This window comes from Hyalella azteca, unplaced genomic scaffold, assembly GCF_000764305.2.
Source record: "Hyalella azteca isolate HAZT.00-mixed unplaced genomic scaffold, Hazt_2.0.2 contig13534, whole genome shotgun sequence".
NCBI lineage: Eukaryota > Metazoa > Arthropoda > Malacostraca > Amphipoda > Hyalellidae > Hyalella > Hyalella azteca.
Window position 1 is genome coordinate 1402 of NW_025943452.1, and position 18403 is coordinate 19804.

Genomic DNA, 18403 nt, shown 5'->3' on the forward strand with positions numbered 1-18403 from the left:
TGCATGGATTAATAAACAGACTTCAATTTAGATATTTGATGATTTATTGAAAACAATAGTTAAGCTAGTTAAAGAGAAGCAGAAGCCATGCACAGCTGTGACATCGAGGCACTGGCAGCTGTCGTTATAAGGTCCAAACGACCGCACTTGGACTGCGGCGAAACGGATAGGATAAGAAACAAAGCTTGTTTAGCGTCGGAATAACCGAAGCGCTATCAACAGCGGGAATAGCGTGTTACTAGCTGACTGGACGTCTTATAAGAAGCAGATTAATTAATCTGCCAAAGAGTGTTCCAGTAAGATAATACCGCTTAGTATTCTATCTAGTGTAAAAATGTAACAAGTATTCTACAGTTAATATGAGCTGCGGTGTCGGCGATTAAGATGAGAACTCGCAAGGGCAGCGGCGGCAGCAGCAGCAGTGATCAATACCGTGGCGCCAGAGATGCTCGGAAGACTCGCTGGCAGCAGCATCTTTGACAGCAGTGCCGCTGACAGCAACGTCTATGCCAGCAGTGCCGCTGGAAGCAGCATCTTTGACAGCAGTGCCGCTGACAGGAACGTCTATGCCAGCAGTGCCGCTGGCAGCAGCATCTTTGACAGCAGTGCCGCTGACAGGAACATCTATGCCAGCAGTGCCGCTGACAGAAAAATTTATGCCAGCAATGGCGCTGACCAATGTTATTGTCAGTGGAAAGAATTCGACAGTCTATGCCAGCAATGTTATTGACAGCGGCATCTTCCACAGAAACGAATTCGATAGCATCAGAATAATACAGGCTGATTTTCGGAAACTTCCTGTTTTGAATTTTGCACCAAACAAGCAATGTCATGAATTTTTTAGTCCTATTTCGTAAATTGCCACTATGCACTGTACAAGTAAGCAGCATGCGTTTGCTGTCGAAGTTTAATTTTCTAATGGTCTTGCCATTATCGCTACTTTACAAGTTTCCCGTACTCGGTTCCGTATTTGTCCTTCAGGTCGGGTTCCTGATCGGAAATCGATTGTTACGTGGGTGAACACATTTAGGGCAAATAGAAGTATTTTTTATGGGTTTATCTTACATCAATGTTTGCAATAACTGTTCTACGAACCTTCCTCATTTGAACAACAAAGTACGCAAGGCCATCGCCAACATACAGGATATATGCATCAGCGAGTTGAACGGAACTTCAAAAATCGAATAACTGAATGCATTGAAGTAGGAGGCCGTCATTTCTCCGATGCTATCTTCGAAAGTAAACAACACAAAAAATTCAGGTAATGCCTTTTTCAACTAAACTTATATTGTAATGACATCTTTACTAGTTCTTTTTTATTGAGCTTTAAAATCAGGAAGTTTCCGTTAATCACCCTGTCGTACCATATCTGTCAGTCAGATAAGGACTCAAGCATCAGCAACTCTGACGGAAACTTACATGGAAAGACTGTCAGCAAAAAAAAAAGGAAGTTTTGTTTTGTTGTTTTGTTGTTTTTGTTTTTAAAAGGAAGTTTTGTGGCGTTTAGGGTGCGATGCTCGAGCTCTGAAAAACAGTTCTAACTGAAGAAGCAGAACGATGACGCGTTGTATAGCTAGCGATTGCCCTACTATAGCAAACTTTTTTAATATAATAGTAAGCTGTTCAAGATATGCATTTCATATTTTCAGTTCAATATAGTCACTAAATATTATGCTTTCGTGATATTAATTGAGATTTTTCCAGTTAAGGACTTCCTTTGACTTTCATGAGTGATGAATTTTACTGGGCATTTAGAATTCAAGCTTTTCATTGAATCTTCTCAGTTCAAGACATCTATTGAATTCTATAATGTTTTCAAAATATACATTACATCTTATTTAGGAGTAGTACTCATAAACAGTTCAAGAATTTCTCGTACAATTTCTCGATTTGCTCGTACAAAGCTAATTTTGCCATGCATTCAGTTTATAGGTAAGGTTTTAAGAAAATTCTTTCAATGCAAGTCTTTAGGGAAAGGAAAGGGAACCTTTCGCTTTAGCTTCAAAACCTAGACTCATCACCTCAAAGTTTTGTTTCTGAGTATTCATAATTCTGACTCTACGATCTGAGACCTGTGAGGACGTTTAGCCCCGAAAATTTGTATAATATTCTCGTGTCTCTAAACTGCCTGCCAGAAAAGAAAAATATGTAATAAACTGTCTCTAAATAAATATGTCTCTAAACTGCCTGCCAGCTAGAAAAATATGTAATAAATTGACTGGCATGACGCAAAAATGCCATGAATTCCCTGAAGCATTTAACGAACCAAGCCCGAAAATTATAGACACGAGGCTATAATGAAATTTATCTCAACATTCAATCTTGTTAAGGAATCCTGAATAAATTACGTGTGAACAAAAAATATGAAATATTTTCACATTTTCTACCTACAATTGCATCAGAGTTTGCTATTATAAATGAAAACTGGCTTGTTATATCCCATGCCTTGAAAGCCAAAATTAGAGCTGGCAGTGAGTATATATCCTTAGCTCGTATTCCCGTTACACTAACGGGCAAATTATGGAGGCTGTTAACAGAATCGTTAAAGTCACTTAACTGCGGTGCAGTGTCTTCTACGAGAGCCTCTGATCGTAACCTTCCACGTTACGACACACATTTCGCCATCGCTGCAAATGATGAACGCTAGCGTTGTCCAGTGCATGTATGCTTATATGTTCTGGCCGCCGTGTGTGTAATAAATTTGCACACGTGGATGTTCGAAAGACGCGCGTGTTCTGAAATGTTCGATGGGACATGCATGTTCTGGAATGTTCGATAGAATGTGCATGTTTTGGAATGCTTCATATGAGGTCCATGTTTAGAAATACTAGAAAGGACATGCATGTTCTGAATGCTTCTTCTGAGATGTTTGATAGGGGATGCATGTTCCAGAATTTTCAGATTATGGTGATGCAGTTTTACAGTGCAAAAACGTATCATTCCTATCAGAAATCCTAAGTACATGAAGCGGCGTAAATGCACGTAGGGACCTAAGTACAGGTGGCGGCCGATTTCCCGTCTGTGATTGGTGGGATTAGCTTTAAAAGCCATCAGTGATTGTCTGGCGAGCTATGAACTCTCAACAGTTTTTAGCGCATTTTTTCATTTATGGAAAAAATGCGCTATTGTGCTCGTCATTTCCGTCCGTCCGTCCTTCCGTCCGTGACCTAACGTTTTCGTCGACGAGAAAATGTCCTCTCTGTCACTCACTGCAGCAAGTACCGAATCATATTTTTTTATATTATGACCTTGGCCATGAGAACGGAAGGGCTTTGAACTAATGGAAGGCATGCTCAGAGTGAAGTACACACTGTATATATGTATATACACTGAAATTCAGCGCACAATGCGGACGACTTATTTTGGATCAAAAGCAGGAATGTGGACACTATAGCTGATCCGACCATCAGGGCACTCAGCCAGGAGGATCCACTTTAAAGCTGTGCACGCCCTGGCCTGTCGTCAGCGCTCAGGCATCATCTGAGCTGCTGCTGGTGATGTAGCGTTGCTTGGCTGGCGATGTCTTTGAAGCATTGAAAAGTTAAACCAATAATATCATTTTATGTACATTAAAGACTTGTGGAGCTTGCGATCAAACTTCGCTTAGATGCAGAAGACAAAAAACATCAAGATTGTCATGGAGTAGATGAAAACGAATTTATTTGTTATTTTGCTTCCAAATGACATATTCTGATAACACTTGTTATAGTCAATTGTAAAGATATTATTCCTCGACGTATAAATCATCAATTATGACTGCTGTCAGTTGGTATTAATTAAATCCTAACGTATAATCATACTGAAATTTGGCTTGACAAGATTTGCTTAAGTCAGAAATTTTAATATTCGAACGACATCCTTCGCGGCAATCTTATTTACTCACGCGAAACGATTGTTCTAAATTGTCCTTCTCGATAAAACAACTGAGAGGCATATGCGAGTACTCTAGATATACTCTAGAGTAGAGAGTATAGATAGATAGAGTATAGAGACTCCAGATATACTCTAGAGTACTCTAACACCGTCATATATGACTAGAGTACTCTTGGTCATATATGAATAAGAGTCATATATGACACCCGGCACACTCGCGCACGCCGTCACCCATCATTCTATTACACGTCGGCACCCGGCACCCTAACTCACACGGTCACACCATGCATCACCCAACATTCTATATCACCCTCCGTCACCCGGCACCCTAACACACATCGTCACCCAGCATTCTATGACCCTCCGTCACCACCATGCCATCACGAGAGTGGTGCAGCGCAAGACAGGAAATGAGGCTTAAGAAGGATGTCCAGCAGTGACAGAGGCGCTGAGGGAGTCAGTTGGTCGTCCCATGAATGTAAGTACATAAAGAGAACGTACTGACGTGTCAAGCGTGCCTGTCATGTCTCTGACTTGAGGTAGAAACAATCACAAGTGCTTGCTAGATGACTGAACCATTAATTAACAATTACTAAGTTCCGCTTATTCTATGTTAATTTAATATGTATACAAGTCAATTATTATGTTGCACAGCTCATAAATGCTTGTTAAATCGTTATTACTTAAATTTCATTGAGCAATGGAGAAAATTTTCGAACTACATACACGTGAAGAAGATTGTTCATAAAAATTTAAGCTTGTTTGCGGTCAAAACTCTCATCATCAACAAATTATTCGCCATGAAAAAAAAATATTTTCTTCTTAGAATTTTCACTTTTTAGAAAATTTTCATTTAAAAGACGCCGCTAGAAATGAATTTCATTTCATTTCACTTCTTACCATATCTAAAATCTACGATTTATTGAGAAATCAAATGAAAGTCATTCAGAGGCAACAGTACAACTTTTGTAGTCAAGAAGCAAGAGTTTCCACATATATTCGATGAAAAATTACTATATTTGACACCAGCGCGGCGGTACTGATAGTGAAATTTGTCAGGCGGCTACCGTGGAGTTTATTGCAAGCCAACACCTATACGATCATCTGGTGTTGCAATATACGATCATCTGCAATAATGTGCTACTGGATCATCAGACACAGGCCTTACAGAAATAGCGTTCAATCGAATTAATCTAATATTACTAACACATTTTATGTCAAATAAATATAATAAATAATACAATTGTGTTAGTTGCGTTGGAATTTTCACTGGGCAATAATGTTGCCTCTCATCAATAACAGTTCAAAAGTGAAAGCCGGTGATGTTCTAAACAAAATTGGTTATAAAAGGATGATCATAAGAAATCCTCTGCCGGCTGGTCTCAAGATTGCATTATAATTCATCATTATTATATGTATAATACTAATAATAAGTAAAGCAATAAGAGATATATACTCACGGCGGCGGATATTACTGCGTCAGATGGTTTTAGTTTAGAAAATAAATTTTAATAATTAATTAGGTGAAATTAAGTAATCTAATTTTAATATTAATGTATCGGCTTAGACCGAAGTTTTAAGGCATAAGTTTTTGCAATAGATTATTCTATGAGTATGTGGTAGGCAGATTATAGATGACATAAACATTACATGCAATAATAGAGAGGGATATTCCAGTAGCATGGTCTACTTTGTCCTCACAAAACCTCACAAAGGTCCGTGCACAACGACCCTCAACTCGGTCGAGAACAATGGACAATAGCAGATAGGGAGCGTTAGTCATGTGGGACTGAACTCTTCCCATAAACAGAAAGCCAGAGCCCGGCCACTTGTGCTGTATGCATAACAATGTCCAATGAATTATTCAAATATTCCAAGATCTTCAATTGTTCTCAAGGAAAATAATATCTTTTATTTAAAATGAGCTCTAGGTAGAGTATTCATGAAATTTTTGGTCTATTTTTATCGTGTTGAAGAAACATTGAATAATTATAAAACAAACCACTGAAACTCTGCAAATAAGATTATACTTCCATAACTTAAAAATTGCCTTCAATCACAAAATTGCAAAATATGCTTCAATTTTCATGTATCTGATTCTACTAACAAGAGGAAAAACTGCAGAACCAAATCTCTGTGGAGAACTTCTTAGGCTTGCAACTCTGAACCTAAAATAAAAATCGGAAATATTTGAATTTAATTGTTCAACATTTTTCTAGAATATGAAATCGGCGTCTCGTGCGTAGAATAATGACCGCATTATAGAAGAATACTTTACGGGTTTCGTCATGACAATCCTGGTGCTCGACTCTAAACAATACAAGTGACCTGCTGAATACAAATGAATTGTGTGCCGTCCGCCCGCGACAATTATTCATTTCTGGACTCTAGCCGCCGAGTGAATAAACATGAAACACGTTAAAAAGAAAGACCAAGAAACGCGCCCTAACGGAAATGGCGACAATTGTAAACGAAGAACCACACGTGATTATATTCGATAGCTAGTCTGTGGACAAATTTCAGAAGATATAGAAAATATTGAAAGCAAAATTGTTAAAGTTTTCTTATGAGGGTGACGGTATTATTTCAATACTGAACTAGTAGCGGCGTTGGACGGGTTATATAATCCTTAAAATCCTATAATTCCAAATGGTGTCATCCCAAACACCATCATCTCGAATCATTTTAATAATTTGGAAACTAACTTACCGTAATTAAAAAAGAACCTCGCATTTAGCGCGGAACCCCCATTCAACTCACATTTTGAAATATAAGGGATGCTGTAAATTTCATTTTTTAGATAAAATTTGTACTTCACATAGTATAAATCACATTTTAATGTAAAATTTAACTCTCCCTACCATTTTATAATGCCACAGAATTCCACCATTAAAAATAAAATTTCCAGGTCACCTCTTGGCACCATTATTCACCATAAGTATCCTGGATACGCGCCCGATCAGACCCCTACAATATATACGGCGCCAGGCTTCAAACACAAACTTTGACAAACGCATACAGGATTTTGCATACGAATCTCGGACTCGAATTGACTTTTTTTATTTCAATTTAAATTATTTAAAGTCCAAAAAGACAAGCTTGATCAGTGAATATCTAAAAATAATTGTTTTAATTTGATAAAAAGTTGGAATTTTACAGCAAACTTTGCACGCACAAGTACATAAGACACATTAATTATATGCAACGATCCGTCAGAGCGTTGAGCATCAAAGCTCTCTGCCTACCTAGCCCATCAATTTGTTGACTAGACGCTAGAGAATCGTTAATTTAAGTGGAAGACTTCAGTTTACGCTAAATCGCTCAAACGATGTTGTTTCGTATGTACACACATTTTATTTTATTTAGTTTTAATGAATATAACTGCTTGTATAATTAAAAGCTAAAATACTTTCTCTAAAATATCACTTTTGCACAGGTAAAACGAGTGTTAACTCGAATAAAAAATGCTTAATCATGGATTTGTTTTCAGATTTTTTTTTATTCAGGGCTAAATTTTTCAAGAGCCTAACATTTCACTTGCAGAAGTGCTTTATAACAACAAATATTGCAGTTCTGAAATTGGATTACTTCAAATTATTCATTTAAAACTATCAGAGGGAGAAATTTTATTTTTACGACGGGGCACAAGAGCCCAGCTGACGGCAGCACGAAACGATTAACAGGAGTGATACGCAATAATAATCCTGCCCTCTGTCAATGGTAACGAAATAGTGTACTGAAGATCAATACTCACGTTTATTTCTTCTTCCAGCTCTTCCCACTCCTCAGCCAGTTCTACTCTCATGACAGCAATAGTAAGAGCTTGAATGATTGAAGAGATGTTGTAGGACATATTAGCGTCGAGTACACTCTCGCTCACTCCATAATTGGCACTGGTTGCCAACTTGAATCGTGCGAGTGACAAAAAGCTAACGGCATACATTTTCGCAAAAAATAAATCTTCCAAAATCCTAAGGCTATATTTTATCTCGATTCTTCCTCAGTATTTATCACTAGGTAGTGAAGGGAGAATTCACTAAAAAATCCAATAAGCTTTCATCCTGTTACTTTTCTCTCATTCATTAATACAATTAAAGAGGTAGAACTACAACTAAATGCGTTCATGGTCTACGAAACGTTCTTTTTTTTTGTCTCTGAACATTTGAGAAATTATTTTTATCAAGTGAAAATAGTTAATGATATTAATGATTAATATAGTTTTAAGATCACTTTAACGTCCATATACAAGATGAAGATGATTGTCGTAACATAACATAACATTGTGATATCGGCGCTGAATGGGCCTGTCGCCGATTCTTATACTTTCGGTGACTTGTTCACAGAAGATCTAAAATCGTGTCATTTGACCGGACCTTCGAGACTGACGATAGTTTGAATTAGCTACTACACTTCCACCGGGTTCGATATGGTGCTAGGCATTTCAAGTCTGAATATATTTATTTCCATTGCTTTATCTAGTCTGTTCTTGAACGCGTTCATACTCGGAGCGCCAACGATGTCATCGGGGAGGCTGTTCCACATGTCGGTGATTCGAAGCGAGAAGAAATGTTGTCGCGTGGAGAAGTTGCAGCGCATTTTTTAGCGCATTTTCTCATTTATGGAAAAATGCACTATTGTGCTTGCCATGTCCGTATGTCTGTCTGTCCGTCCGTCCGTGTCCGCAAGTTTTCGTCGACGAGAAAATGCGCTCTCTGTCACTCACTGCAGTGAGTACTGAGTTATATTTTTTTTAGTTTATAGCCGTGGCTCCTGGTGTTGGTTCTTGTTTCAAATTCTAGTAATCCTTCGGGGACCTTACTGAGTATGACGTCGATAACTGAGGCTTACGTCGCTTACCTTACGTTGATAACTGAGGCTTGGAAGCTTCATAATCTCTATTCTTTCTTCATATGACATTGGACTTGCCCTTCAAGCCTGGAATTATCCTTGTTGCACGTTTCTGAACAGTCTCCATTAAATTTTTGTCCTTTTCAAATCTCGGTGACCACACGTTTCCAAACTCTAGATTCGAGTGCACGACAGCAATAACTGCTTCATCGCTTCTGCATGTAGGAACTCATAAGAGCGTCTTAGTCCAAGAAGTTTGTTGGATTTATTAGCTTACGTTTCAACATGCTTAGAAAATTTCAGCTCCTTGTCGGCATAAACTCAGAGATCTTTTTCCATTCTAGACTTTTCAGTTATTACCCTCTCGTTGCAACCATGTCTTCTCATACTGCAATCTTGCTGTTCATTGTTCTTCCCGAGGTGAAATACCTACTTTACACTTGTCAGCATTAAACCGCAGCTGCCACGTATCAGCCCAGTTAACTAAACTGTCAAGAGCATCTTGCAATTGCGCTTTTTTGACGCATCCTTCGCTCTATTATAAACTTTTGTGTCGTCGGCGTACATAGAGCACACGTGGGGTCTTGAGGGGGCTATTTAAAACATTTTAATTATTTTGAGGAGATTTAGCTAGGTAAAAAATAGTCTTTGAGCTAGTACATTGAACCTTGAAGTGATGATAGTTCTTAGTAAATCAGTAGAAGGTATACAAGGATTTATACTATTCTAGTCATTTCGGATTCGACAGCAAGCAACATTGGCTGTGTCTGGAAGTATTCAGAAGCTTTATATCCTAATCAATTATCAGCACGAGTTGCAACTTCAATAACTCCGACATCACATCTCTACCTGAAATACTTCTAATCTCACTCTAAGAGCAGATTTTCATTATTGGTAGCGTACGAGAGTCCAGTTGAGGCTGGACTATTGCTGGAGGTTCGTTGTACGAAAACGAGACATTTCGAATAGAATGTCATATCTGCCCCTATGTAATGATGCATACGGCAGTATTAAACATTTATGGGTTCGAACAGTGCGCATTCCACGATCAACCCGTATAAAGTAGCATTCACGAATTGAACGGCCGAATAAAATAAAATTAAAACGCATTGGTAAGCTAGCGATCAGCAGGTCAACTAAATATATATCGACCCAAGTAGCATTTCAGCCAAGGATAAGAGAAAAACGAATGTAATCAAGTTTATTTTAGTGAGCAAGAACCTCTATCGTCAAGGCATCTACAAGTAAGTTTTTTATTACTAACGAAGATAATGGCTACAGCTCAACTTCACTGTGACAAAATGTTCTCGATTATATTTTTTAGAAAATATTGATCAATATTTCAACGGAAATCCTGTATCTCGCCAAAAGAGTAGCGCCGCTTTTCTTGTTTCATATCTTGTAAGCGTTCTCCCTTATTTGTTAAAAAATTTGTACCTCATTAAATGCTAAGATTGAACTTATTGAACGTTAAAAGAATAAGAAACGGAAAATTGAGACATAATGATTGCACAGAGACTATCGAGAACAGTACAAACATGGCGACACAATCAAATGCCACAACAAAAAGCAGTGCGGCATCAGATTGCGGCATCAAAATAACTCGAAAGTACAAAAATCGTGACGGAGTTGTTGGGAGGACGAAAAAAGAACAAAATTCCTTAAATAAACATGATATATAATATACAATTGAATGATGATGATAATTATTAAACTTGTTCTGCAAAAAGGAGTCATGATGTAGAATTACCGCCGAGTAGCCAGGAGGACAGGAGAGTCCTGACGCTGCGGACGCCCTCGACGCAAGAGCTCTGTTGGAAGCCAACACAAATCAGACATTGCTAAGTGACAAGGAAAATCGTATGACACAATTAAAATGGTTTAATGTTTCAAAGTTTTATGCAAACACAATAGCATAATAAGTATATCAGTAGCTGGAGCATAACGAAATGACGCTGCATATTTCTCATATCCCATTAAATGTCTAACGTTTCCATCTGCAATCATGTTGAATGATAATACGAAGTCGCACACTTCATGAAACTGGAACAACTCAATTACAGCATTTTTATCTCACTAACATGATAATGTTCAGCACTTTCCATCCCAGTTCATTCAAACATAAAAAAATGCCGGAAAATTTATCTCTCGCTTTTTTCCAATCAACGTGACCACTGCACATACTGGCAAAGCAGAGACTTTTGTTTTGCTTTTCTTTTATGATCCCTATGCATATACCAATAAAGTATCATGGATACCAACATTATCATTTAGATTTCAATTACAATGTTGAACTAGATCAGGGAATTAAGAAGTAACTGGTGTCTTAGGAATTAAGAAGTAACTGGTATCTTAGGAATTAAGAAGTAACTGGTATCTTAGGAATTAAGAAGTAACTGATATCTTAGGAATTAAGAAGCGACTGGTATCTTAGGAATTAAAAATTAACTGGTATCTTAAAAATTTCTAGTTCGCTACAGCAGACAATACAAGACAAGAAGCACTGACGTATTTTTCTGACTGCGTCCATCGCTGTGCAGTGGCGCGCTGCAGTGTGCGTTGGAGCTGCTCACTCATCACGCGGTAGCCAGGCTCGCCACGCTCCTCTGGTGGCACAGAGTCTCTGGGCAGCACCTGATGCTCCGTGGGGGTCACCCACGCACACCAAGCGTGGTGTTGACCAAGAGGGCATAGCACCGGGCGTGGCGGTTTCTGCGGAATATACATAGGTAGATTAAACTCTGCGGAATATAGGTAGATTAAACTTGCAGGTGAGCCCAGCGTTGTTCGGGATGAAAAAGCTCTCTCCGGGATCTCGACAATCATTGCTATCCGGGAATCCCAGACGGCAAATCCGGGGAATAAAGCTAAAGTATGCTAATTGAAGACAGACCTCTCAGAACCCTCTTTTTACAAAAAATATAGAACTCTTCTTTGACTCTCGTATAGAAATTAAAAAAAAGTATTTTGCACCTTTCAAATTGAATGTATATATTAGATTGAAAAATAAAATTCCAATTTTAGATTCAAATCTTTCCTCCCAGTTCTGCAAGGCCTAACTATAGTTTCATTAAGAATAAATTTTCAGGTCCAGGTCATATTCCGAAATGATAGGTATTTTGGGTATGTGCCCCCATAGCATTAATAAACTTACTGCGCCAGGCTTCAAACGTAAACACACACAAAATTTGATAAATTCACATGAGAGAGCCTAAGAAAACAACACTGGTCGTAGCTGTTTGTGTGATATAAAGTCATAGGACTAAATTTTGAGATAGATGTCAACAATTGATAAATTTATATACCTAAAACGAATTTTAATTTTGTATTCAAGTAAAGACATACCGCGAGTAGGATGGTGCATGAATTAATTAGAGGAACCATAATACTCCTAACCCAAAATTTGGAAATTTATGCTTCCGAAAACATAAAATTAGATTACACACAGAACACCTCAAAAGATATTCCGCCATTTTGTTAATGAATTTAAAAAATACAACTCAGGACTCACTGCAGTGAGTGACAGAGAGCGCATTTTCTCAAAATCAACAAAAACATTAAGTAACAGACAGATGGACATGATGAGCACAATAGCCATAAATGATTTTTCCATAAATGAGAAAATGCGCTAAAAAGACTAGCTTCTTGAACTCAGAAAACAAAGGGGAGCTAAATACCAAACGTACCTCAGATTCAGAAGAATTTGCCACTTTCAAAGTTTCATTTGAACTCTGATCCTCGGATATTTTGGTTTTCTTGCTCAATCGACCCTCATCTCCTTCAGACGGCAACTCATCTTGTGCAGGGTCCACATCGTCATCGTCTGGGCGCTTTCTCTTTCCTGTATTATTTGATGCATCAGCCACTGTGTCTAAGGGCTCATTTGTCTCCGGAATGCTGCAGTCAACTTCAGAAACGACGGGTGTTTCATCACAGGGAATATTTTCCGTTACAATTTTTGAAGGTGCTTCTTCATCAACCAACATGGCGTGATCATCATCATCATCGCGAGCGCCAACAGTATGACTTGTCTCCTCAGAATCAGAACATTTATTGGTTCTAATTTCGTCCGGCACATTATCGCAAATGGATTTTTCAAGCATAGGAGCATCGGAGACACTTCCTTCTGCCATCACGGATGATTCAGAATTATGTGCCACAGGTTGCACGTCACTATTTTCTGATACCGTTTCTAAATTTAAGGGGTTTAACTCAGAATTTGCATAGAGTGCCTCCTGGACATTAAGAGAGGTGGTAATGGCTGAAGTTATATCCGAATGTTCAATGTTTACCCTTGCTTCTGAGTTGGGGACGTCCAACTCTGCATGCGATTCTTGGGTCACAATGGACATAGCGCTGTCGACTACAGAATCGTGTAGGTTTTCATGCACCATAGCAGATGGAGACAAAAGATCCTCGTGTTCTTTGGTAGAACGGAAGCACCACAGGCCAATGCGCCGTTTGCACAACTCACACCTGCAAAAATTTAATAACGTTTACATCCAGGGAAATAGATGAGAACTGAGAAGTTATGTTATTGCTTTATCAACACATCAAGTTCTTCAGAAACAAGTTGCTGACACAAATTTAAATGCAGAAATAGAGCTCATTACATCCTATCTTATGATTAAGAATTCAAAAGATAATGAGAACAAAGTGCACAATCTAATAACACCGAGAAAATTATCTATAGCATTCAAGACCTTCGCAATTTCAGGAAACACCCCATGTGCCATGAAATGATGTACACATGGCATACAGCAAAGCACAACCATAAATTAAGATACACCAAGAAAAAATGTACGCAAATTCATAAATCTCCATTTCCCAGAAACAAATTCAAGTTTGTTGGAAAATAAGACTTTAACAGTGCGGCCAGTTCTAAAGGGAGTCTTCATGTGTCAAAACTCCAGAACGGAGGAAAAAATAGGAATAATCTGATAAAAAAAAGAACAAAAAAATATTGAAAAAAGTTACCTCAAAGTTCCTGCAATTTTGGTGCTTTTCCAGCCAGTGAGGAGGAGCAGCAGCGCTGTGCGTTGGGCGCCACTGTAACCAGGCCCGAGTATATCTTCCACTGCAGACTGGCTCAGGACCTAGTTATAGGGAGACTTATTAGCACGATTACATAAATGAGTCACGATCTTAAGAAGAAGATGCATGGAAAAATTTCTGTGCGAGGTAAAAAGTTAAGTCAGTGTAGTTATAGGGAACACGATCAAGTAAAACGATGTCATTGTCATGTTAATTTCAATCCAAAATCTAAATAGCCAAGGAACATTCTGCTTTTGAATTATGAACAAAAGGTTTGCGTCAACAAAGAATGCACAATTGATTATTTGACGCACTAATGCCAAGCTACGGGCATTCTCAGAGAGTTAGTAGGAGGGCACGAGGTAGTTAGCATCTCACCAATTGGTTCATCAGAGGAACACCATCGTCAGCAAGATAAGTCTGCTCCTGGGTCATGTCTGACGCGATGTAATGTGCTAGTTGGACTAAGGCATAGATGGCAGGCGGTTCAAGTACAGGAGGTGGTCGACACCAGGACAACAAGGCATGGTAGAAACGCCACCGGCAGCTCTTTAGATGCTTAGTTAGAAGGCGCTCGTGGAGCAGCTCCAGCGCTCTCTCATCTGAAATGGGCAAGCAATGAGTTTTGGAACAGAACAAATAAGCTTAGTATTGTACCGGTATATTTTACTGCTCCAGTGAAAGCAACCTATCCTTTATTATTATTTTTTAAAGAGTTTTCATCTTAAGTTAATTTTCTTAAGAGCATACTATTTAAGGATGCACTCTCCCATTCAGTGCATAATTCAGGTTTTCTCAGTAAATCTGGTTTAGAAAAAGGGATACATAGATCAGTTTGAAAAGTGGTCTATCATCTTAGTTTTCCCTGAAGGATTTAATTTTAAGATCAAGTAAATTTTACAATAGACATATTGACAAAGGTGCATGTATCTTTGGACAAAGGGTTGAAGCAATATTGAGGAACGGCATGATCGAGTTACAGCAATCCTCAAAGTGTATACTGGCAGTAACCAACAGAAAAATTTGCTATCTTTCAAAAATTGTGCACACATAATGAGATGAACCTTTGCTTTTGGTAATGCACACATCGGTAATGAAACTGACAACAAGAAAAAGTTCATAGAAGAAATTTTGAAATATGAAGCGCCATTGTTAAATTTGAAGATGATATAATGATTTCTCTGATGGATGACTGGAAAGTTCACAGCCCTATATCTGTAATGTTTATATATGATGCTGCATGCAGGTTCTATATGTGTGCTACATAGCACATTTAGCAATGAGAAAATAACAGAAAGTTTAATGTGTTCCAAATCCCACAAGCAAATAATTAAAAATAGCAAGTAATGTTGTAATTGAGAGAAGGAAAGTGTTGTTCACAAGAGGACCCACAAGACTTGGTAGCAGAAGGAGAAGGCAGGATGAGTGGCAGACGCTCCTGGCAGTCAGAGCAGTGCAGCATGTCAGGGCTGCTCATAAACCAGCCCAGACGAGCACATTTGTACACACTCAGCACATCAGACCGAAGCATCCAACGGTGGTGACCTGAAGTGAAATTATCATTTTTACTGCTCAACAATAACCAATAGAAAACCTATGATGAGCTTCAGAACAGTTGGAAAAAAATTGCCTAAAAATTTTTTACTATCAGTGACAGAATGTAGGTAACCCAAAATGTCAAATGAACTAGCTATTCATAAATGCTATTTCAATGCATTTGAAAATACTATGCATTCTTGCCTCAGACCATTGGTATTTTTGTTACTAAGTAGATTTGCTTCTACACAAAAATATATTCATGAAATAAGCAATGGGATGAAAACTTACCATATGTTTCCAGACGTTTTCCCAAGCTCTTGAAAGACTGATCAGTGAACAGTTCAAGCTCACTGTTATAATAAGTAGCAACACTGTTGTGCTGCAATTTATCTTGGCCAACAAGCTGATCTTGCAGATTTTTTGCAAGTTCTGTGTCAGCTGATGTGATATAGGAATCTGATGGGTGATTCGTTACTCTTTCTCTAGGTAGACAAAGATTTGGATTGTCATTTTCTTGATTGTTGGATACCTCCAGCAATGAAGATCTGCCAAAATTGAAATGATAATAATTACGGTATGTAAATTCATACAGCCAGCTTCACTGATAGGATAGCCAATCTTAAATAGTATGATTATAGTGTGATAGGCACTTTACATTTAGTGAATCCTGTTTTTTTTTTTTTTTGTGTTCCAAACCCCTTAGCAAAAAACATAGGTATTGTGGCATGTACTGAAAAAATATTTGTTCAACTATTACATCCTCTGAACTCTATCCAAGCCTCAAATAAGGAACCACACATAAGCAGTTGCAAAGGGTCCAAATTGCAAATAAATTCATACAGCAAACTAAAAAAAATACAGCTCAACATAAATCTAGCAAGCTGTAAGATGAAGTGATTGCCATTCACAGACTAGAGGGCAATCCTAGAATAGGCTAGAATACAAAAGGGATGTATAATAAATAAAAATGTGAGCAATCACGGGAATTCATTGTGAAAGTTAGCAACTCATTACCTATGCTTAACTTTTGCACTGGTCTGAGAGCCTATAAAGGGCCAAGAATTTTATAGATACCGGTAATTCCTCAATACCAGTGATATAGCAGCCAAAAGTCTAAACAAAACCAGGCAATGCATATCCAAGAAAAATTAACTTGTATAAAATAAGTTACTGCATAAAAATTTGAAATACTTTCCTAAGTTCTGAGAAGTTATTAATTAAACAAGCACATAAAATGACCAAGGATAAATAGCTGAGCTCAAGTGGGTGTGAAATAAATAAATAATTTTTAGCTATATACAATCTTTACAATTTCAACCAGGTTATACTAATCTTCTTCCAACATAATATCCAGGATAGCACCTCTATCTGGAATATTAGACAGAATTTTCCTAAAATCTTAGGTCAAAAATAATAGAGGTATATAATTCATTTAGCAGGAATCTCAGGATTCCAAAAATGGAGGGAAAGCTCTTGTTGCAGTTTAAATAATTACCTAGATATATATATATATAAATATATATATATAAATAGATATATCCTATGTATGAGCTTGCTTAAGAGTAAGACAAATGAAACTTGAAAGGTTAGCTAATATGAGTATCAAATGATATCATTAAATAAAAGCTGAATCATAATCTTATTTATTACTTAATTTTAAAGTTAAAAAACTGTAATAGTAGAAAAGCTATGATAATCTTAAATTTTTCTATGCTATTGCTTTCAGGCAGAGCTCCTGACAAGAAAAATATGAATAAATTTTCTTTATACATGTTACTACTAAAAAGTAATCTAAATTTAATTGTTTTGTCTCATAGTAATAATAGTATAGACCATAAAAAGTTGAAACTATTCAACTTACTTACCTTACTGCTAGTGCTAGGTGAGCAGGTTTTTCTACTTGAAATGACGTCAAAAATGAAGATATTTTACTCAGTTTTAAAGCAACTGAAGAATCAGAAGTAGAAACTGCCATGGTTGTGATTGAGACCTGCATGAAAAAATATTAAGATTAATGATTTACTAAAAATCAAAAGCTTACCATTTTAAGCATGCCCATGCTGCTGCTAATTAAATATAAAATAAATAAAGGCCAGCATACTGCTGGCCTTTATTGCTAGGCAGACTGTTATTTAACAGGATTGGAATTTTCCTACTTGTTGAAATCTGGCAGCTCCAACTGGACTCATTTTCAATAGGGTAAACGCAGTATATTCCAACATCGTGGGTAATTCCAACACTTCTCAAATTTTTTCCTTTATATTAAGCTTTGTCTTAGTTCTACCGTCCACGCATTCATTGATGGTTGAAATAGTGATGTCATACTATTGCGAGCCATACTATTGCCAAAACACTAGGTCTGGGCCATCTGGCGGGAAAATGTTGAGATCCAAAGAGAGTGCAAGTCACCCAGCGAGAACATCAAAAAACGTGTCAAAGTTGATAGTTGACCTTGCTCTACCAAATACCGGTATAGTCTAGCACAGTATTTCACTATTTTTACAGTTGTACTAATTACTACACAAGTCAACAAGTCATACAAATTTATTTAGTCTGTGATACAAATTACAATACAAAGTAGGCCTATGCACTATAGGATAACAGCCAACAGGAAACTAAGGAACGCGGTTGGAGTCTCGAGTTAGGAGGAAGCTTAGGTAGGCCTATAAACAGTACAAGGCTGAACACAGAAGGCTGGCCTACAATCTGTGAATCTGAACTCGGGAGTCGGGAGTATAGGTAGCTAGATGAAGACCGTGAAGTTTAATTACTCCATGATAAGGCGGCGATCACGTAAAATGAATCATTTTAAATGAATGATTGCTACTTTTTTAAGCTTATCTGTTATCGTGTCGCAAGTTCGCAACTGTGAACTGACTCATTAGTCTCACATCAATAACGTAACCGCAGCCTATTACTTTACTTTCGTGAGCTTCGTGCCGTCGTGCATGGATCACTCTGCACGCCTGCCCCTGAGTGCCCCACAAGCTCACTGTGCTCACAGGACAATGATTATATGACTAACATGACAACACTTCTTTCTTCTTCTTTCTTTGCAGGGTGTCCACTTGGAGTGGACTTAAAGCCGCAGGTCTGCCAGATGGATGAC

The 18403-nt window shown here is 37.8% G+C and overlaps 1 protein-coding gene across 1 annotated transcript; it reads right to left on the reverse strand.

The window, feature by feature from the left end:
- Positions 1-9919: 9919 nt before the first annotated feature.
- LOC108674698 lies at positions 9920-17532 on the reverse strand. The gene is made up of 8 exons (XM_018162666.2): positions 17160-17532; positions 15583-15839; positions 15148-15300; positions 14134-14357; positions 13699-13817; positions 12408-13197; positions 11230-11433; positions 9920-10532 (listed from the first exon to the last, which is right to left on the reverse strand). Exons 1-8 carry the CDS (start codon positions 17288-17290, stop codon positions 10455-10457), a joined length of 1956 nt encoding a protein of 651 aa, XP_018018155.1. The 5' UTR covers positions 17291-17532; the 3' UTR covers positions 9920-10454.
- Positions 17533-18403: the final 871 nt, after the last annotated feature.